Here is a 22,968-nt window from a genome sequence, read left to right as displayed (position 1 = left end):
AGTCTTTTTAAGGAGTGAAATGTCTTCAACACCAAACCAGCTAGTTTGGTTGCCTTTTAAGTGCACCAAGAAAAGTGGGAACGTAATGCTTTGATGATCGTCTGTTGAAGGAGTTAACCCTTCTGCACATATAGTGTGCCTGACAGAGTCCATGAACCTCTATTTGATTTCACTCCACCTGAAACACAAAGTGACATGTACGTTTGAAGGTGGGAACCAAAGCATTCATCTGATTGCAGGCTGGGTTTGACCCATTAGATTAAAGTCTCACTTTGTTGCTGGGGGTGTAAGAAAGGCAGCTGTGTGAGAAACATCAATGTGTTTTTGTCTCACAGCTTTAGGCTCACTTCAATGGACTGAAGAGGATACATTTGGTGTCTTGTCCTCATTCCCTCTGTTTGATGTCTTTCGCACAAAGAACGACTGATAGTTAAGAAAACAGTTGCCAGACAGGCATTGCCATCTTCCCCTGAATAGTCCTTTAGGAGGGATGCCCTGTGCTGAAGTCTTAATTTGGTCCAGGCATGTGTTCGCTTTGTCAGTAAGACTGCAGAGGTGCTGATGCATTGAGCTCCTGAATATTTCAGCCACTCAAACTGAACGCCACCCAAGCAGAACTAAGCGCCAGATCCTCTCACTAAGAAGGGTCACGCTACAGTAACTTCTGACAAGCACAGTCTGTTTATTCACAGCAGATGAAAGTAAGACAGAAGTCTGGTCGTCTGTTTAGAAACCAGACGGCTATTTTAAGCATTTTTTCTTTTTTTTTTTAAACTGCAACATCAGGGATGCTTCACTTGTCTGACACTATGGCCTCCATCCCTTTTCTCTGCAGATGTTTATTGATGGGTGGATTGAGTGTGAGGTTCAAGATAGGCATAGTTCTAGTTTTACACTATTTGGCAAATTAAAGAACAGACTATTTGTATATGAAACCCAGAATAAGCCCTTACCTTCAATGGTGGAAGAAAAGATGTGTGTGTTTGTTTTGTTTTTATTATTTTTGGTTTCAGGATGGTGGTGGTGTAAGGATTTCATTAGGCAGCTGCTCTGCAGAGTGTGTAGGTGTGGGGAGCTGGCTTCAAAATGTGTCATGAATTGTTCATTTTCCTTTTTTTCCAGAGCGATCCATAACCCACAGTTGTGACGGCCATGATAAATGGTGTTTTTGTGTTCCCTGAGGCGAATTGTGTATCAGGACCTGCTGTGTATATACAGGGTTTAAATATAACAAAAGCAACAGCTGTACAACATGGTGCAATCCAATACAGCAGAGTAGAACCAATCTCTCCGATTAATTCTCAATAAAAAGAACATTAAATACACATAAATACTACATTTTCAATTGTAGTCTTGGATTCTAATACGCTGTACAGGTTTAGCTATTGTGTCCACCCCCTGCATGTATGTGAGGTAAGTGAAAGACATTGTGCTTACATGATTTGATGTTTCTACCTCTTTTCTGGACCGTTACCATTTGTCATCATCGATGACATTCTCCATTTTGTTTTTACTATGAGGCATTTCTTCTTAAGCAACTGGTGGCCCAGTTGGTCCATCATTTTGGTCCAGACTCAAATGTCTCAGCACGTATTGGATGGATGACGTTTTGTGCAAACATTCATTCAGTCTCCTGAGGGTGAAACTTACTGACTTTGGTGATTCCTGACTTTGCCTCTAGTGCCAATGGGGTTGGCCTTTTTGTGTTTTACTGAAAACTTAGTTTTTTGATTGAATACACTTACAGTCGGCCTCAATTGTACTTTGTATTTTGTAATAATTACTAAATGTTGAACTAAGATGGTGAACATTATACCTCTAAACATCAACATGTTAGCATGCTGATGTTGGCATTTATTATAAAGCACTGCTGTGCCTAAATATAGCCTCACAGAGCCGCTGCATGGCAGTAAATTCATCTTGTTAAGTCTTCTAAACTCACTTCTGGCTGTTGACACACAACCCCTTATCAACGGTATCATTGAAAAGAAAAAACTTGGACCATGCATGGTAACATTTATTCCAGACATGCAAAAATGTACACCACAGAGAGGAAAACTGGCACATACAGTATACTGGAAAAGAAACACAGTAATGTATCGGACCAAAACGAAGGTTTGAACTGTTTTACTGACAGAGCAGAGCTTATAGGCTAGACAGTTGGCTCTTAAACACCAGTTTCAGCGATGGAAAATGTGTACGTTAGTAACACTAGAGCAGTAAACTATACTCGTGTCTACATAAATTACACACATGTTGCGATATTGGCAACAATGTAATGTGTTGTAGTGTATAAGTTTGGTAGTAAACATGGGGAATCTTTGGATTTTGCTGCTTTCAGATGTCTGGTTAAAGAATGTGATTTTTATGTACACTTATATGAATCAGAATAGAATTGATAAAAGCCCATTTTACACAAAACATTGTGCATTAGTGTTAATACATTAAAGATTGCAGTTGTTCACACTTACATTGATGATGCTCAGTTTAGAACTTGGTACAATGTCTTTCGCTATATAGTCTGATACATTACATCCCTCATCAGTCAAAATTAGCTGGTGTTTTTATTGTTTCACTTGTATTAGCCCTTAAAAAAACGTTTGATCACTTTAAATGGACCTTGTCCAAAATTCCTTAAAAACAATTGCCCAAGATAAAAAATGAAGCATTAATGGCCAAATGAAAAGCTGTGGATTTAAATAATGCTACATGGTCTTGCAGTGGCAGTTACCTGTGCTTGTAGCATAAGCCTGTAATGTGTCAATACAACAGTCCTGAGTAGCCACAGTGACTTCTCTCTGATAAAGTGACAAATACAGACAATCTGTCGTGCTTGGAGTTCAAAGAAAGGTTCTTTAAATGCTATTTGTTGTTACGTAGTCAGACTCAGTCATAGGCCTGTTCATTTACAAAAAATAAATGTGTGTAAGCCTGTTTGGCCCAAAGCATGCGTACATATTGCATATACAGAGTAAATATATATTCCCATATAAATACATTTCATACCAACACAAGGAGCGGAAAAACATTCAGTGAAACAATAGCATTTAACAGTTACTGTATTACAATGTAAGAATGGTAATGGAAAATGGGGAGCTATGGTGTAGAAAGGTAGTACAAGGTAAAATGTAAAATGGAGTTTCAAGGGTACAGGATGAAGGACAGCAGCCACTAAATCAGGCTTTGTGGTAACGAATTGGAAGATTTTGGAGGTTTGGCATGCGTTTATAGTCTCTGCCAGAGCAAAGCAAGGTTCAGGAGATTCTGGAGACAAAAGGTGTGGTGGGGGGGGGGGCTGGACTCATAATGTACACAAAGCACTCTTCCATGTGCAAACCTGTTAGCCTCTCTGACTCGACAAGAAAAGAGACAACTAATAACAGTCAAAATGAAGGCAGAATTTTGGTTATGTACATTCAGGCATGCAGTTGGTCTCAATTATTATTTATTTAGTTCAATAAACAAAAATAAAAAAACGTGTTCCCTGCCCCTTTTCACAAACCCTTGGATTTCCACTGATAATCCAAGTGCTGACAAAGCAGCCATCGTGACAGTCTTAACAAATCCAGCACCACTTGGCATACAAACATTTTATAAAATGTACATCTATATATATATATTTATATATTCATATATCCAGATTTCAAATATATTTGTAGCTGTATATGCTTTGAATGCAAGAGGTTCAGTAGGAATATATGAGGATTATATGCAGCTGTTGGAAGTTTGAAGCCCAAAACCCAGAATCTGTTTTTCAAAGGAGCCCACATACTTAGAAAATGTCTATTGTTCACTCTCTCGATCATCCTCTTCGTTTTAAGAAGTCCGTTTTTCAAAAGAGAAACATTTATGAGTACTCCTGGCCACATACAAATCAGCATTTTCTTTTTCCTCTGTTTTAACCTGAACAATTTTACATCCATTTGTTTTTTGTTAGTTTTGTCAAGCAAATGTTACTGGATTCTATTGCATGCATCTCTGATGTTTTTCTCTGAATGTTTTTATTTGTTTACTTACTGCAGTACCTGCTCTCATGAGTTGCCTATTTTTTTGCTTTCTGAGGTCAGTCATGATGTTATTATATAATATGGCATTAAGTTAGGAATTGTATGTCTTGTTTTTATTTATTTTATTTTTTTTGGAATGGGCTTTTTTCCCCCCTTGCATCCGTGGTTTGGCTTTCACGGTTCATTTTTCCCCTCAGGTCCTCCATGTCAGCTTACTGCAACAGAAAGAAAAGAAGCAGCATGGCATCGTCAGAGTAAGTCTTGACTGGTGCAGCTCAAATGTCGAAGGCTTTGAGCAGTAGGGTAGCCGCCCCTTGCTGCACAGTCAGCCCACTACAGTCGCTGCATTGCTAAATCAATCCACACACACACACACACACACACACACACACACACACACACACACACACACACACACACACACACACACACACACACACACACACACACACACACACACACACACAAAACACACACACACACACACATTCATACATGAGCTATACTATAATCATAAAATTGATTTTATGCACCGTACACATTGCATCATTGAGGCTCATACTGTATAAATGTGAGTAGTATTTGTATTTTTAAATGTGTCCTTCTTGTCATTGTTTCTGTACCTGAAAGTGAGACGTAGACTACGATGATGACAACGCCCAGGACGATGGAGACGATACTGAGCAGACGAGCCAGTCGACCCAGCCTCCTGGCTCCGTCAATATCCCCCACCTGGAGACTGTTTCTGGACTGGAGATTCACAAAAGAACACGGTATTACCAAGAGGAACATTTTAATGATAATTTTGAGCAAGGCATAGTATAAGATATTACATAATAATTGTAAACCAAACCATACACATAAGGGTAAAAAAGGGGTTAATGAATGTATTTCATTCCCCTCTGGTACATTTTCAACTAACTGCTCAAATCAAAGATAAGGAATGTTGTTATATTCTAGTTAGAGGGATGATAGATCACAAAGAAGTTACTTTATTTAATGTATATATTCCACTGGAATGATAGACATCTGTATGGAGGGACCTTCACTCTACTGAAAAGCAATTTACTTATTACCCCCCTTGCCATGCAGAATACTTCAGATTAGATTACTTTTTCATGTCTATTGCAGATATATAATTTATAAAAGTAATTGTGTGCACATCCCACCTTCTGGCAGGTGCAAGACAAATGAAAGTACTTATTATATTTTTGGGCTGCTCACACCTAATCAGACTAATTGAAGCCAGATGGTGTGTCAGCTGAATGTGAGCCCTACATATATCCTTTCATCAAATGTGCTCACCATTTGCCTGAAGAAGACCCAGTAGGGTCGAAACGTTGCATTTTATATTAAAAATGGGAGTTTAAAGCAGTGTTGCGGACATTACATTTTTATTGCAGATATATAACCTTGAAAAGAAAGCTTTTTTTCAGATAACCCCTGGTCAGTGATTTGTTTTGTAAAGAAATCAAACAAATGGAGGATGGTTAACCTAACCTGGTCAATATATTAATTGATGTGTATAAGATTAAAAATAACACACATCTTATAGAATATACAATCCATCCATCCATCGTCATCTGGTGTTGGGTAGCGGAGACAGCAGCTCCAGCAGGGCCTGCAGGGGATCCCAAACGTCCCTTTCCCGAGCCACATTAACAGCTCTGACTGGGGGATCCCGAGGAGTTCCCAGGCCAGGGTGGAGATATTATCTTTCCAGCTAGGAACACCTCCTTAGGGAGGTGTTCCAGGCATTCTTGGGGGGCCAGAGGGGGCATCCTTATCAGATGCCCGAACCACCTCAGATGGCTCCTGTGGTGGCAAATTTTATTTTAACCATTTGTTTAATGATATTAACCATTGGTTTGATTCTTTTATAACGCCACAAGATTTAGCTTCTTCATGTGTAGATTCAAAAGGCTCCAAGTGAAATAGTTGGCAACCGTGAACTATAGCCCAGTAGAGTTATTTAGTTCTACTAGCCTGAACCTTCTCACATTGTTGTCTTTTGCTTAGATAGAAGTGGAGAAGGCCGATGACTGTTTACGACAGTGAGAACTACGTAGCTTTCTGTCTCCTGAGATAAACAGTTGTTTAGGCTAATGTTAGGAACAGAGAGCAAAGAGGAAGGTGAGACAATGGTGTGACTGTAATGATGTCCTCTTTTCAACTATGGCCATGCTAAAAGATAAACTTAGAGGGGTGGCTTAACGGACTTTCTTCACTATATGATGTTTGGATGTTTAGACTTTAGGTTAGAAAGACATTTTCAGTTGTGCTGCATGTACCTTTGAAACTGTGTTTTCTCCATTTGCAAATGTAAATAAATACTCAAAGACCAAACTTTGGTTTAATTCTCAGTCGTCAAAACAGTCGTTGTTCGTTTTGATTTTATCATGAATATCACTAACTCTGCTGCTTCAAGGAAAACTTCCACGACACTCCTTTCAACGCAAAGGAGCAGCAGCTCTAATCCGAGATTCTCACTCTGTCTCTAAGGAAGATGCCAGCCACCCTACTGAGGAAACCCATTTCGTCCGCTCGTTTTTTCGGTCATGACCATAGGTGAGGGTAGGAACGAAAATTGACCGGTAGATCGAGAGCTTTGCCTTCTGGCTCAGCTTTCTTTTTATCACAACGGTGCGGGAATATACAGAATATACCATGAAATATACAAATAAAGAATATACAATTAAATATAAAAGAAAAAACAACTACACTGTTGTTTATGTCAAACAGAAACTGGAGAGGGAATCAGGCTTGGAGATATAAATTATTTTTATTATAATATATATATATATATATATATATATATATATATATATATATATATAGAAAGACCAGCTAAGAAGACTTCCAACCCAAGGTCCTGGAGAGAGTTCTGTTGGAAGAACATAATACTATACTATATATTGAAATTTATTCAAAGGGCTATCAATTGTCAACGAAATAAACTGCATTGAAAAATTTTCCTCCACCTTAAGACTATGGTATGATCAGTGGAAAATGGACTACATATATGTGCCTATAATATGTAACCAATTACATACTGTAGGTCATTTCCTGTACAAGTACAATGTAAAATCAAAATAAAGTTGCAAACCATACTCATCTAGGCTCACCAAATGTTTTTAAGTTGAGTTTGTAGTGGTGACATTCATATTTCACATATCCACAGTGACTTTCAATAAGTACAACTCCCCAGTGAGATTCAATCTATCAATACAAGCAACTGGCAACAAAGAAAACCTTTATATTTCTGTGACAGACAGTTAAAATGTGACAGAGAAGCAATCAGAAAATACAGCTGAATCAGCAGTAACCACATTAATGCTATCAGTACAACATGAAAGTAACCAACCAAAGGGATTTACAGTTTGGAGTCCCCATACATACTTAACCCAGAGAATGTTCAGTCCACAGTACGGAAGCTTGACTCTCCAACAGCTCTCTTGAGCTGAGAGTTACACATCAATATTTATCAGGTGGTTTTCCATTAATTGATGGCGGAGTTATTTTAAAGGGGAAATGACTCACAAACAGAAATGTTGACTGGTCTACTAGGTGCGGAGTCCCTTAGAGTGCTCATATTATGCTCATTTTCAGTTTCATAAATTGTATTTAGAGGTTGTACCAGAATAGGTTTATGTAATTTAATTTTCAAAAAACACCATATTTTTTGTTGTACTGCACATTTCTGCAGATCCTCTTTTCAACCTGTGTGTTGAACTCTCTGTTTTAGCTACAGAGTGAGGCATCACACTTCTGTTCCATCTTTGTTGGGAGTCGCATATGCGCAGTACCTAGGTCAGATCAGCTAGCTTGTCAGTTGCAGAGTATGAGGGCGTACCACGCTAGCAGCTAGGCAAACATTATAACAAGTGTTACAAAGTGACGCACGGAAGTACAGGCTGGACTACAATAGAGCTGTTTTGAGCAGTTTGTGAACAGTGCTTTCTCTGGAAGATGGTAACTCCCTTTGGGGTGGACTTTGGGCTTTTTTACTTTGTAAACCTATAACGTACACAAAAAGATATACTGTATAACACAATAGTGAAAGGGAAAACGCCAAAAAGCATAATATGAGCACTTTATGGTAAAATTCCAACAATAATTTATTCCCACATGTGAATGGCAAAATTGTCAATTTAAGATTGGCCGATTGGGATTGATGTGTTTGCAGAGCCAATTGGATGGAGTAGGTGAGCGCAGCGATGTGAAGGAGTTGTAGATCAACTTGATGTTGTATGTATGTATATTGCTTTATGTATGCTGCAGATATGGAGACAGGATGATTTATGTGTATGTGTTGTTGAGAGGCATGACAGATGGGAATCCTCAATCCTTGTGCATTGCTTTAATCTTTGAGAGTCTCTTACTCTTTAGGTCTTCTCATCGACATTGGTTAGATTTGGGCTGCTTTTAATTGGTGATACAATTAAACACATACTACTGTACATGGCACATACACAAGGGTACAAAAGATTCTTGACATCACCTCATTTATTTGATTGTAATACAAAGGTTTAATTTATGAAATGTGCTGAGCAATTTGTTGTTTTTTACATCCTTAACTGGTATTAGCTGTTTAGCTAAACCTGACAGAATATTCCTCTGACCTGCATTGTTGCCTGAACTGGACAACATGTTCCTTCATTACGACGAACATGGACGCTGAAGTTCACTTTAAGTCAAACCCATCATCCCTTTCCATATATACTAACTAGCTCACCAAATGTGTAATAATCCGTGGCTGAAAATTTCACCTGTTAAGACAAAAACTGTATGCAAATGATATAACACACAGGAAACAAAAGTGAATAAACATGATACTAGGTGTTAGAGATTAAAATAGGCCAATAGGAAGTGTGCAGAGCATCAGTGCAACATTGGTGCTAAAAAAACCAATTGTGTTCCTATCAGCACTAAATAAAAATGTTACATATATATATTTTTTACAGGTTGTACTGAGGAAAAGAACAGCATTGGACATTGGAGAGGAAACATTGCCTGGTCTGATGAATTCCACTTCCTGCTGTCTCACGCTGGTTGTGTGACTAAATGCATCCATCACGCAGAGTGAAAACACTGCAGTCTGCTGGTAGTGTGATGGTGTTGATTACATTTGCATGGCACTCACTGAGCCCCTTTATACCAAACATTTGAATGCTACAGGACAACTGATCATCCCTTTATGCCAGCCATGTCAGCAATCTTTTAATCAGATAATGCACCATGCTAGGAGGTTAAAACCGTCCAGGAATGGAAAGTTATGCTGGCTTGTCAACTCACTAGCTTTCAATCCAGAGCTACTTGGGCAATGTACACAATACCACCTGGTGTAACTCAGCCTGGGTCGGCATCCCTGTAGGGTGGTTTTAACTACTGTACATTTTGGGTCTATGCCCCGGTAAACTGAGATTGTACAAAGGTCAGGCTCACAGGGAAAACAATATTAGAAAAGTGTCACTCATTCTCTGTTAAACAAAAGCAAAGACCGAAGGGGAAGAGATCATGTGTAACAAAGTCTAAATTTAAACCTACCCCACAACATGGCCATTTGCTTGCACTTGTGATGTTGTGATGGCACAATCTTTTACTCTTTTAAAAGGTGCTCTAAGCGATGTTGGGTGACGTTACTTCTTGTTGACGTTCGAAGTATTGTCAAACAAAATGGAAGCTGTCTACAGAGACCGCGTTTTTTTTTTTAACAGTGTGTTCAGTGGACAGGCAGCTAGCGGATAGTGAGTGAAATGTTTGCTGTATGTGACAAAAAATATTGTAGCCTAAAAAACACGTCACATCGCTTAGAGCACCTTTAAAGGTTTAAACTGTAGGAGCTGGCCGTGGTGCTGAACTGGTCTTTTTAACCAGAGGCAGTGTGGAATACCGCAGGAAATGGCTCTCACTCCTCATCTATATTAAATTACACCACTATATTTCTGTAGGGCGATTTTCTTCATAAAGATAGTGTGGTATTACATGGAATAATTACTACCCCTATCTGATTAAATTATATGTATATTTTAAAGACAAAATATGGCCCATTAAAGCCAATTCAGCAGTATATAAACATTGTTGTCTAATGACTGACCTATTATCATACCAAAGACAAAACAGAGAAAGATGTTATTAGAAAGGATGTTGCATGGAGGGAAGACGAGGTGAAACCTTATTTCAGTGAAAAAGAATGCCTAAAATATAGTAGTTTATCATGATACAAAATGAATATGCATTTTCAGAAGTGATTTCATTTTCTACTTTCATCTTACCTTATTTTTTACCAAAACAATGCAATTAAAATATTTAAATCACAAGATCCGTCAATGTGCAGATGGGTTGCCTCAGTATAGGATAACGAGAGAGAGAGAGAGAGAGAGAGAGGAAAAAGAAAAAGAAAGAGAAAAAGAAAGAAAAAAAAAGAGAAAAAAAATCCTCCCTCATCTATGTCTACTTCATCCTCTCACTCCCATGAGCCTGTCTGTCTGTCTCCAGGCTGTCTAGGGTGTTGTCAGATCCCACAATGCACTTGGTGCAGGTGGGTGGGGACAGTGCAACCCTGGGGTATTCCACTAAATCAGGTGCTGCTGGCCAGGAAACTACTTTTAAATAAGCACACTGAAACGACAATCTGTTTTGTATCGGTTTGTTTAAACAGTATAGATCATTTAAATTGATGTGTAAACTGCCTGTTTTTATCTGGGTTTTTACAGATTTTAAAACATACAGATGCCTGATTTTGTTATTGAGTGATTCTGTTGTTGGTAATATTAATACTTTGGATATTTATTTAAAAAGCATACCCAAAATATCTGCTGTAATAGGTTTTTTTTTTCAGTTCAGTCAATTCAATTTAGGTAACAATTTATTCAATAACTTTATTCACATTACCTCAAAAGCATAATATTGCCTTTGAAAGATGGTGATAAGACATTTAATTGACAAAAAAAAAAATCCTGATTAAAATTCTAAAACTTCATGTCATTTTTAATATGACTTAAGCCACAAACGTTTAATCAACGCACATGTCAATCTGGGCTCCTGACAGTAAAATAAGAGATTTCTTCTCTCTGACACTCGCACACAGAGACACACTTCAGCTTCTCACTTCCAGGACTGCAATGTAAAGCTATGGTCCAACCACAGTCCCAGTGGAGCCTGTATTGATCTGGACCCACATCACAGAGAAAAGCAACATCAGCACCTTAAATCAGTATTTAGCTATTTAGCTTGCTTAGAGAGAAAACATTAATGAATGTAGATTTAAAAAGTAATAATAATAAAGAAATTATAAATAAGGGCAGGCTGCTATGTGTTGGTGTGTGTGTGCTTTGCTCAGCTGATACATGTCTATATTGATTACAGAGTAAATTTGGTCATATTTGTTTTCTGAATGGGAAATTCTATCCTCAAAGTGTCCAGTGTTCATTCTGCTACACACACACACACACATACACACACACACACACACACACACACACACACACACACACACACACACACACACACACACACACACACACACACACACACACACACACACACACACACACACAAAAAAAAAAAAAAAAAAAAACACACACTACTCTGTCTCTCTCTGTAGTTCATGTGTTGAGAAGAGAAAGGTGGAGGCTAGTAAGTCAGTAAGTGCTCCCTTTCTCTCTTGTCATTAATAATGGAGAGCAAGCAGCACCCTGGTGGAGAGGGACAGTGTACAATCAGGAGCTGGTGTGTAGATATGTCTGTGAGACTGGCCATTTAGATCAAATTAAAATAGTTTATTTTCATATAATTTATCATTTTCATTCTTCAATCATTTTTCTCCATGCATTTCATTTTATGGCTCTCTTTAAACTGTATTCCCCCGTTTTGGTACGTATTTTTCTTTTTTTACTTTGAAACTAAACGTTTCACAAAAGTCAAGGTTGAAGATAATTCATAGTTTAGTTATTGTAGCTATTTTAAGCTGTTAAAGAGAGAGAACAAGGCTGTTGGTTTAAACCACTTTGGTCTGGTTGGGTGTAAGGAGCATTGCGGCCTCTAGGGGCCGCTAAGCGAGGCTTTTAGACTCAGTCTTGTTACACTAAAATCTCCATTAAAATTGAAAACCACTCAATGAGTTTGGATGATCAAATCTGTCAGATCCATGATGGCACCGCTCTCATTCATCGAGCTATAAAATACATTCTAGCTGCAGTTGCATCTCATACGTTTTATTGTATTTATATCTTAGTTAGCTTGTGGACTGAAAACACAGTTCAAATAATCTAACTAAGCTAAGTATTAGCAGCACAAAAACACAAGGCCTTAATAGTGTATGCATTATTCCATTTAACACATCAATAATAATCGAACCACTGTTTATTTAGATAATCCAGGGTCATGTTGCACAGTTTAGTTCATAGCGCTGCACGCGGTTGTCAAGATTAGCAGAGCACAATGCTATTGGTGATATGTTTGTCAAAACAAAATGAGATTAAAAAGTCATCTAGACATGTAGACATCTACAAAGTGCTAGCTGTCCTGTTCAGAAAACACATCAGTAACTAAATACTGTAGGTATCAGATTGATACAGGAAAAGGAAGCACTAATAACCAATCAGGAGATGGTTTGTCGAATCCATGAGCAGATGACAAGAGTCCAGTTACAGCATTAATGCATGTATAGTTCCTTAGTACTTCAATGAGATGTTAAGCAGGTATAATGGTTACTGTGTTCACTTCTTAGTTTAGCATGCTAGCATGTTAACATCCGTTAATTAGCATAAAACACAGTACAGTATAGCTGAAGTGCGCTGAAGCACAGAAGGGAGGGAACGGGAGGAGGAGGAGGGAGGAGCGAGCTAGTCTTCGTTTTGTTTGAAAATACTTTGAACGTCAACAAGAAGTAACGTCACCCAAATCGCTTAGAGCACCTTTAAGTTATAATCTAAAGTAGTGGACACATTTTGACCTGATAATGGCACTGCACAAATTCAGAGTGAATAAACATGATGAGTCAGAGGATCATCAAAGGTATTACAGTTCATCCCCAGGGGAACATGAATGTTTGAATCAAATCCAATGGTAACAAAGTGGCTAATGACATGACGGCATGTAGGATTGATATGCACTTACTACAGTTAACATCTATAAATAATAACTTAAATCTTAGGCATATTGGACTATAACACATGAGAAAAATACTGTATTGAGGTGAAGTTGTACTTGTAAGCACTTTTTTGGGGACTCATTATGTGGAGGACATGTAGCAATAAATTAATATTTTGTTGGGGTACTTTTACAATTTTATTCAATGTTAATGTTAATTTTAAAGCCCCGATTTAAAGATTTCTGACTTTGGAAGCTCCTTCTGCTATACCCCTGCACCCCTCCCCCATGCCTTGTAAAGCTGGGTGGTACTCTATTGCCATTACTTGTGGCCACAACATGACACTGTACTGTAAGCTTATATTATTTCATATTTTATCTGCTGTGGAATGAAAATATCATTACATGCACAGGTTTTACATTTCAAATAATATCTTCAGATAATTAGCAACAATAGTTTAAAGTGCTCTCCCACTATATCTGCAGTATGAGATTGCGAATAAGAAGTAATTTACCTACGCAAACACACACACACACTCACAGTCATCCATCCAGTGCAGCATTGCGAGTCCATATTTCACAGGCAAATCTGCCGAGCGTGCAATAACGCTCCTGCAGTTTGGTCCTTCCCATTACTGGGATAGGCTGGTCTGAGCAGTAAAAACCTATTACCCCTGCCTCTCCAATCCCCATAATTGACTGCACATCATCCGTGTTTGCCAGCCACAAGCCTTCCCCACCAGAGCATCTGTCAGAGATCTGTGGCGGCAGCCAGCTGGAAGTTGGCTTTTAGGTGGTCCTGCTGCTGGAAGTGGTGGTGGATGATGATGGGTGTAACTTTTGGCAGTCCTGTTGTTAGCAATGCACCATCTGCCAGAACAGAAAGATGCTGACTGGCTAAATGATGCCCTAACAGATTGTACTTTCATTATAGTAAATTTTGATCGTTTACATGATTAAAACATGGATACTTTGTCCTTGTTTGATGTTTCCTGTCTGTACATCGATTATTAATGTTACAATTCCCTTTTGTTCTACAGTGACGCCTCATAAAAGTTAGTTAAAATATGCGCTGGAATTCTGAAATGCAGTCAATGTAATGTGAACAAATGGCGAGAGGATTAGATCTACACAATAGGCAACTAAAACAAATTATATTAAGGTTAAAGCCGCATTCATTCTTGATTTTTTTTGGCCACTTGGGTACAGCAGAACAAGCTGAAACACAACCCTGACACATTATCACCATATAAAGTTGCTATGGCGAACATGTTAGCCTACCATCACACATAACACCATTAGCATTCATTTGGGGCCCGGTTTGTGTCTGCTTGATGAATGTACCGGTAAGTCCAATATTAACACTCCTTTTAGCCCTGTTTTTGTTTTTTTCTTTTCATATTGCACATTGTCAATAAATAAAATTGATTAGTGCAACTTTAAGGTTATATTTAGGTTCATATATGCTTAGACAACTACACCAAGCTAAGGTTTTGAATTAATACATTAATTGAAACCTGAGCCCAGTTCAATGGATGTTGAAGGCAGTTTACACACTCATTAACAACCCACCACAGACAGCCTAACTAATTATATACAACTGTGGTGTTTCACATCAAACTACTTACTTACTTATGTTGGGGAAAAAAGAAACCCATTCAACATTTTGTTTACAACTTCCTGGATTCTGGGCTGTTTCCTCTGAGCTCCCATTTTGACAGCAGTTGAGCAGTTGTTGTTTCTCTCTTCAACTTTCTAGAAGTATCCATTTCACAGGCGAGGGGAATATTAGCACTTAGTCGTGAGCTTGCACTCTCGAGCTATATCGTGCGGTATCAACCGCATTACTTTTGATTCATTTGTTCACAGCGAGTGTTGTAAACCTCTGTTTTCCTGCTCTGACTCACTTGCACTTATCTGATATCTCTGTGGTATCTGATTCAATTCCTTTCTAATCCAGTGATAGGAACTATTTGCTGTCTCTCTTACACCCATCTGCCCTTGTAGCGAATTATGTTTTTATCTTCTTTGCGAGGCCCATATCCCCTTTCCATACCCTCAGGAAAGAAAGAGGATGTTGATTGCTGCCACATAGCTTGGCTAACTGCTGCAATCTGCCCTCTGCAGAGAAACTAAATAGACTTCTCTCGCCTTCTATTGAGTTAATGGCCAGCTCCAGTTTCTCCCTCCTTCACATTTCTTTCTTTTGCCCTCTGTCAACGACACACACACACACACACACACACACACACACACACACACACACACACACACACACACACACACACACACACACACACACACACACACACACACACACACACACACACACACACACACACACACACACACACACACACACACACACACACACACACACACACACACACACACACATTACTGAGACTTGACTCGTGAAAGTCAGTGGTTTCACGATGATGGCTTGAGGAAATACAGGCTGTCTTGTGGATATTGCCTGATATTCTCTTTGGTGTGTAGTGCCCACAGGAGTGATATTACAAAACTAATGGCCTTACTGCAATGCCTTTGCCTTGTTTATCTGTAGATCTGAGTGCTGGCTGCTGCACAGCTGGCTGCTTCACAGTGTCAGAAGTAAAGTGCGCTGAAAAACACAAATAACAACTAAGCTGCCATCAGCCAACAGGAGTTAAAATCCTGACACAACAGTTACTACTAATGCCACTAAAAGACTCCTGGTAAAATCCTGCCAGATACTTAATGCAAATGTTTGTCAAGACAAGACACAGAGGTTCAGTGTTGGAGGAAGCATTCAGATCATTTACTTAAGTAAAAGAACTAATACCATACTGTAAAAATACTCCATTGAAAATTATATTTCATTAAAAGTATACTGTAATCATGAAAATATACTTGAAAAATGAACAGTATGCACAAAAAATATACTATTAAATTATTAGATTATTATTACTTGCATTCATGTAAAAACTGGATTTTACAGTTGTAGTTGGTTGAGGTGGTTTCATTAATAAATTAATTTTTTGGTTTGTAAAAATTCAGAAAATTGTGAGAAATTATGTCACTATTACCCAGAGCATAAAGTGACACCATAACTTAACCAGTAACTAAAGCTGTCAAATAATTGTTAGGGCTGGGTATCGATATCGATACTTTATAACCCAGAAGCAAGTATCTAAACTTCATTCAAACGATACATGCATTTGATCCTTTTTGTACCCAGATCTAAAATTACTATTTGTATGGTTTTGCTCGCAGCCAATCACTGCAAGCTTTCTTCAACTTAATGCGACATGTGATTGGCCCGCTGCTGCAGCAGCTACAACTTATCCAATCTGTGGTGTGTTAAGAGTCCAGCGACTCTAACACACCACAGAGTTGGCACTGCCCAGATGCTTCCATTCACATGATGGGTATTGAATGAAGTAGAAAGAAAATGTATAAATTGAAGTACTCTATATTGGCATCAGTATCACTTATGGTACTAAGGGTACAGGTATTGGTACTGGTATCATAATTTTTTAAACGATACTCAGCCCTACAGTATTAATTGTAGTGAGATAAAATGTACAATATTTCCCCCTGAAATGTGGTGGAGTAGAAGTAGAAAGTGGCATGAGATGAAAATACTCAACTTACTTAAGTACAGTACGTGAGGAAATGTACTTAGTTACTTTTCACCACTGAAGAGGTTTGCACATTACAAATTGTGGCACAGGCAGAGGTTGCACATAACAAGACACTTTGCTTAGTTTTTACAGATCTTGATGATCCACCAAATGTAAAAAAAAAAGGGATTTTTCACCTGAATGATCAGTTCACAGCCTTCATTGTGTTTGCAGTTTCCATCTCCTCTGCCAGCTTTGTTTGGCTTTTGATGACCTCCAATCTCATCAACTACAGTAGATATCTAATGATGACCGAAACTCCCTACAGATGTAACACTGTTTAAGTATTATACGGTACTGTAGTTCAGGGGTCTTCAACATTTTTTAAGCCAAGGACCCCTTAGCTGAAAGAGAGACGGAACAGGGACACCCTACTACTTAACCAAGCCTACGAGGGTGCCTGGGTAGCTCACCTGGTAGATTGAGTCCTCGACGCAGCGGCCACGGGTTCGACTCCGACCTGCGGCCCTTTGCTGCATTTCATTCCCCCTCTCTCTCCCCTTTCAAGTCAAAGCCATCCTATAGAAATAAAGGCCTAAAATGCCCCAAAAATAATCTTTAAAACTAGGCCTACAATACAGGTGGGCAGCCCAAAGCCTTTATACATACTTTTTTAGTGCATAGAATACTAAGCTATTAAAATATAAGTTGGCATGATTTTATAAATCATGTTTTAATGTTACAAATACATGTGGCAAAGTAAATCCTTAAGATTACCTGTATCTGTGGATAGCTACATTAGTGACTACCTTACCTATAGGCCGGTAAGCCTATCACCGGTGTGTTTTTTTTTCAAAAATAGGCTGATTTGTATTTGCTAATAATATGTTGGATTCATGTTAAGAAATTTACATTTTTGAAAAGACTTTAAAAAAATTAACAATAAAATTAACAATAAAATTAACAATAAAATTAACAATAATTTGGTAACTCTGAGGAGACCCTAGGGGCCCCGGATACCCTGTTGAAGATCTCTGCTGTAATTACACCCTGTTAAACAAATTGTGTGTAGACAAAAATTCTGTTGAAATGAAGCTCAATCCCACTGAAGGAGTCTATGGTTCGAGTACATACAGATATAATTGTAGGGTCTTATCAGTAACAGAAGACAAAGGGATTTTGTGTGATTCAGTGGGGGATTTGACCGTGATGTACAGTTTAAGTACTTTAGTAGACGAGCGCTCAGATGCCTGGATTTTGTCACTAGTGGTGTCAGTCAGCTAAAGACCTTTTTTTCTGAATATTAAGGCAATTACTGAATGGTGCAGTCCTGCCGTGTCATGTTATGTGAATCCCTGAGATTTTTTTCAGATCATGTACTGCCCATGTGTGTGGAGCAACCTCACATGCAGAGTGCAGCACAGTATAACGACAAATAATCGTTTGATCATTGGGCCTTAAATTATGTCTGTAAATATTAATAAATATTGGGCCATTTGTATTTGCAACTCTTATCCCATCAAACATTGACATTTTTGTGTTTGAGAGATTGACTTTGTGAATTTACAAGATCAACTTTCCACATTTGAGTCTACTATGATGGAGGAGTGTCAAAATTAGAAGGGTGGGGGGAGGGACATACTGACATAGTAAAAGCACAGCGCTAATTGGCTGGGACAATTAAACCATGCCAGTTATTACATACCTTCTGCAGCTTTTGTACGAGCTTCCTCCAGTATCAACTTGTATACAATCGTAAGACAAAGTGTCAACACTGGAATGCTTTGCTGCAATATCACTGGCCTATTGCATACGTGAGGAGTTTTTTAAAAATAGTATATGTGTGCAAAAGTGAAGCAAGGGTCACCATCAATGGGGTATAGCCTACTTCATCAATGCTGCACCGTACCCGTAGTTATTCTAAATTATAAAATCATTTACATGTCGAACACAAAGCTTTTGCTTGTCAGGTCACACACACTTGACCTTCACACTACGTTTTTTAGATTTTACATGTCTAAATCAACTGAGCCCGGCAGTATCTCGCTTTGATATCTAGGACATTCTCTAAATGTGCACTGGCTAAATGTAATGAGCTCCAAGCTCTCGCTGCTTTCAATAACAAGTCCACCATTTTTACTGCAGATCTCTAACCACTGCAGAGGGTGACACCAAGAAACGTGTCAGCTTTCAATTATTATCACAGAGCAACCTCAAGATAGATCCTGTAGGCTCAATTACATGTGCAACAATATGAATGCGAAGAGGCCACATAATAGTCCATAGATGGGGTGGAAAGAGTGTTTGTTGAAGACCAACTGAGGATTGTGTCACCAGAATATTGATTGGAGAGTACTAAACAGTAGCAGCATATCAAACTGTGGCTGTCCAGTGTGGCTGTCCAGTGTCTTAGCTGCATCTTGTATCAGCATTTCCTGCCTCCTGAAACGTTCAGTGAGAGGATTAATCAAGTGTCAGCGCCTCTAAACCAGAACAACAAGCAGCTGAAGCCTCAGCACTCGGAAAGCTGTTTGATGCACTGAGCTCTAGGTGTGTGTGTGTGTGTGTGTGTGTGTGTGTGTGTGTGTGTTTTTCCTTTTTCTAGTGAACCCTGATATTCAGAGTATATCTGGGACAACAGAGCCAGCTGCACTGCACCTGAACACAACAATTTTCTTTAAATTAAATACACAACATCTGGAGGAGTTTTAGGATATTCAGATACATCACTGCGCAGAATTTAACTGAAGTAAGTGTTCTGCAGAGATCTGTGTTAAACTGCATCTGAGGGTCTCTCTGGTTTTGGCGGAATTGCTTGAAAAACATCTTTAACAACCTGTTGTCTCTTGGTGTTTAAATAAATGTTGCAGTCAAAGGATGAGATTAGATTTTTACAAATAAATGCTGAACAGTTGCAGACGCTGGTGTCTGTTTAAATTCATACCAATTATGTGGGATGGACAATAAAAAGTTGAACCATTGAGTCAAAAAAGAAAATGAATCACTGACTGTTATATTTTGATAATTGATTAATCATTGGTCGTGATTTATTTAATAATAACACCAAATATTTGTCAGTTCTGGCTTCTCAAATTTGTGGATTTGCTGGTTTAATCTGTTTTATACGACTGTAAATTGAATGTTGGACTGTTGGCCTAACAAATTAACTATATTTTTTTCCTTTTCAGGATGAATATACCCCTCCCAAGCACCTTGGTGGCCATTCTGTCACACACTAATATTGCTCTTCTAAGTTAAGAGAAATATCCCTCTCACTTTCCTCAAATATCACAATGATATGTAGCGGTATGCTTCAGTAAACATTAACTGTAGAAGATAATAAAACCATAACAGATTCCTGCAGAAGTACATAGCTGGGAGGCATCTTGCCTAATTTGTCAGTTATACAAACTTGACATTTATGAACCAGATTATGTTGATATGAAATTTATTTAACAAAATTAATATTATTAAGTTTATGGAGTTTAAAACTAACACAATACAGACACGTTTTCATTATGATTTTGATTTCTCTATCAACTGAGATGATGCTGTACAGAGATTATCATCATCATGTCTTCTCTCAAAACCATCCTCACATATTCACCCATTCATCTCTGCTGCTCCACTTTTTGCACTTTAGGCTAATGTTGTTTTTCTTGATAGTTTTTGGTGCTGTATTCTACAAAGACAGTAAAGTGATACTCACCATGATGGAGTACACCAGTGCGACAATGCTGACGGGCCAGACGGGGCAGAAGCAGGACATGATAACAAGGATGAGGTAATCCTTGGGCTTCGGGGTCTCCTGGACTGTAGCGTTGCCGGTGGAGGAGCGGCTCAGACTGGCCTTGGACGGGGAGAGGGGGGCGGCGGCGCCCAGCTCTCCGGCGGAGCCCGATCTCACGGCAACGCCGTGGCCGTTCAGGTCTGCTTCCTGGCCCTTGTCGCTGTCCATGTTGACCGTAAAGGAGGTGGACATCTTCATCCCATTTCCTCCAGGCTCGGTGGTCAGCGCCAGGAGTTTCTCCGTCTCGTAGGGGTCCGAAGCCTGAGTGCCTCCCCCGCCCTCACTTAAGTTGGACTTCAGGAAGTCGGTGTCCGTGTTGATGGCCATGTTCAAGTCTCAATTGTATCAAATTAGATCAGAAAAGGAATATTTTTTTAAAAACTGGTTTAAAAATTAATTACAGGCTAGGCACCGACATCCCATAATACAACTGAATGCAAGTTTTTACAACTAATCTTTCAACTTTGGTTGAATGAGTGTGATCAACCAGCTGAGTTGTGGTGGGTGGATGGAAATTAGATTATTACAGAGGCTGATTTGAAAGGTCCTTTCAAAAGCTCGGATTTAACAGATCAACCCCCTAAAAAGAATACAATCAGAGAGGAGATGAAAGCAGCCCGATTCCTGCAGATATCATTCTTCCTCTTGAATTTCTGTCACCTTCCTTTACATCCGCCGTGTAGCTCATTTCCAAAAGGGGATCAGATGATAAAACGTCCCCTCCTCTCTGATACATCCAAGGAGGATCAGTTCAATCAGAGGAGCTCCTGTCGCCCGACTTGATCCAGTTACCACTTTCCTTTAAGTCTGTGTATGTCCATTGAAAAGTAGCCTTTAAACGCTTCACTTATCTTTTCTATACACTGAAGGATGAAGGTGAGGCGTCTCTCTCAGAACAGACCCCCAAATCAGCCTCTTTTGTCCTCCTATCATCCACTGTCTCACGACGCAGCAGCACAGCGAGTGAACTCAACTTGGGACCAGTGTCAAGTCACCCATATTAAATCAGAGCACTTCCGGTTACGAAACACAAAATAAAAGCCCCAGCGTATTTTGATTAGCCGAATACAGTAGACCTAGGCCTAAATGACAATACTTAATTCGCCTAGCCTAATATAATCTATTTAACAGTTTGTGAACACTAACAACAATGTAAAATGCAATAAAGGATCACGTTATTATTGTATGCTACCTATATGGCATAGGCCTAGGTAAAAAAAATAAAAAGAAGAAGGTTGCATTTATCTAATCACTGGTTTTATGCACCACGGTCAGCACCCTATGTGGCTCAAATCAAACACACCCAAAGGTGCACGCTGGTTCTGATGCTAAATGCTAATGCTAATTGTGGCTTGTGGCGCAGCAGTGGCTTCTGCGTTCACTCAGGAACTTTTACCTTCAGTGAGGTGTTTGAGGACTGTGTGCTGTTGTGACTGCAGAGCCTCAATCCGCTCAACATGTTTGAAAGAGAGGGACAGAGAGGCTGTGTGGACTCTGTGGATTGAGAATAAACAGGAGCAGATTGAGCAGGACATCAGGCATGGCGAGTAGCTAAAAAAACACTTGCTAGTGTGTTTTACTACAAAATGTGTAGTTCTTTTGTGCTAATGTGTTTGTGGCTGCAGCCGCTGTGCAGTTTTGTTTATACATCTGTGTTAATTGTTTCTTTGGTGATGTTTTATTTTGCTGTTGAGTCTATAAGAAGTGGCTGGTTGTACTTTATGTGGCTTTGTAAAGTTTGTTGCACCCGCCGTGGTGTCCATTTTTTTATTTTTATGTTTTATTTATTGTCTATCGGTTTTGTCTAATTGAGTTTTGTCCTCCGGTTTCCGGTTGTGTAGGCCTAATTGATCATCAGTAGCATGCAGAGTGTAAAGGAAGATCTTGGTTTCGACCTCGACATAGGGGCTCTGTATTGTAACATGCAAGGTGACGTAACGTTGTCCATGCACTTTTTGTGTAGCCTAAATATGTTCAAAAACGCAATAGGTCTATAACATCATCACCGCATACAAAACAAGGATGTCTTTTTTTTTTTTTTTATAGTCCGCATGGCTTCTGCGCATAGTTTAGATGATCGAGCAGGATTGGCTGGTAAGTGTAGAGATGCTGGTTCAAAATCCAGCTCTTTTGCTGCATGCTAAGTAACTCCCAATGCAAACTATCAGGATGGGAAAGGTTTCTTTAAACAAAAAAATGTGCGAAATGAATGCGATGTTTACAAGAATGTAAGATCAATTAATCAGTTTTAAAACATGCAGAAGCCTACATGAAGTAATTGTATATAAAGTATAATTTAAAACACAACCAATCAGTGTAACAGTAAAAGCAAAGCAAAGACCAAGCAGGCAATGAACACAAAATAAAAACCTTTTATTTATTGCTTTTCATCCAAAATCTAACATTTACTGGTTTTTATTTTGATCACAGTACTTCCCATATGAAATTGGCTTTCTCTGGTTAACTTGCCGCA

The 22,968-nt window shown here is 38.9% G+C and overlaps 1 protein-coding gene and 1 long non-coding RNA gene across 3 annotated transcripts; one reads left to right on the top strand and one right to left on the bottom strand.

Moving 5' to 3' along the window:
• Nucleotides 1-1,999: 1,999 nt before the first annotated feature.
• trarg1a (trafficking regulator of GLUT4 (SLC2A4) 1a) lies at nucleotides 2,000-22,032 on the bottom strand. 2 transcript variants are annotated; one of them, XM_039823091.1, is made up of 3 exons: nucleotides 20,415-21,603; nucleotides 4,631-4,757; nucleotides 2,000-4,222 (listed from the first exon to the last, which is right to left on the bottom strand). In XM_039823091.1, the coding sequence occupies exons 1-3, from the start codon at nucleotides 20,820-20,822 to the stop codon at nucleotides 4,215-4,217; spliced, it is 543 nt and encodes a 180-aa protein (XP_039679025.1). In that variant the 5' UTR covers nucleotides 20,823-21,603; the 3' UTR covers nucleotides 2,000-4,214. The 2 variants fall into 2 exon arrangements, with proteins under 2 accessions (XP_039679025.1, XP_039679032.1); XM_039823098.1 differs by lacking the exons at nucleotides 2,000-4,222; nucleotides 4,631-4,757 and adding an exon at nucleotides 18,331-19,147 and having other exon boundaries at nucleotides 20,415-22,032.
• LOC120573394 lies at nucleotides 4,128-5,210 on the top strand. Its single transcript, XR_005641703.1, has 2 exons — nucleotides 4,128-4,261; nucleotides 4,638-5,210. It is a non-coding gene; the product is annotated as an uncharacterized LOC120573394 (long non-coding RNA).
• Nucleotides 22,033-22,968: the final 936 nt, after the last annotated feature.

Source organism: Perca fluviatilis, chromosome 2 (assembly GCF_010015445.1).
Source record: "Perca fluviatilis chromosome 2, GENO_Pfluv_1.0, whole genome shotgun sequence".
In the NCBI taxonomy this organism is placed as follows: Eukaryota; Metazoa; Chordata; class Actinopteri; order Perciformes; family Percidae; genus Perca; species Perca fluviatilis.
The sequence above is the reverse complement of the archived record's forward strand: the minus strand, read 5'-3'. Positions and strand labels throughout refer to the sequence as shown.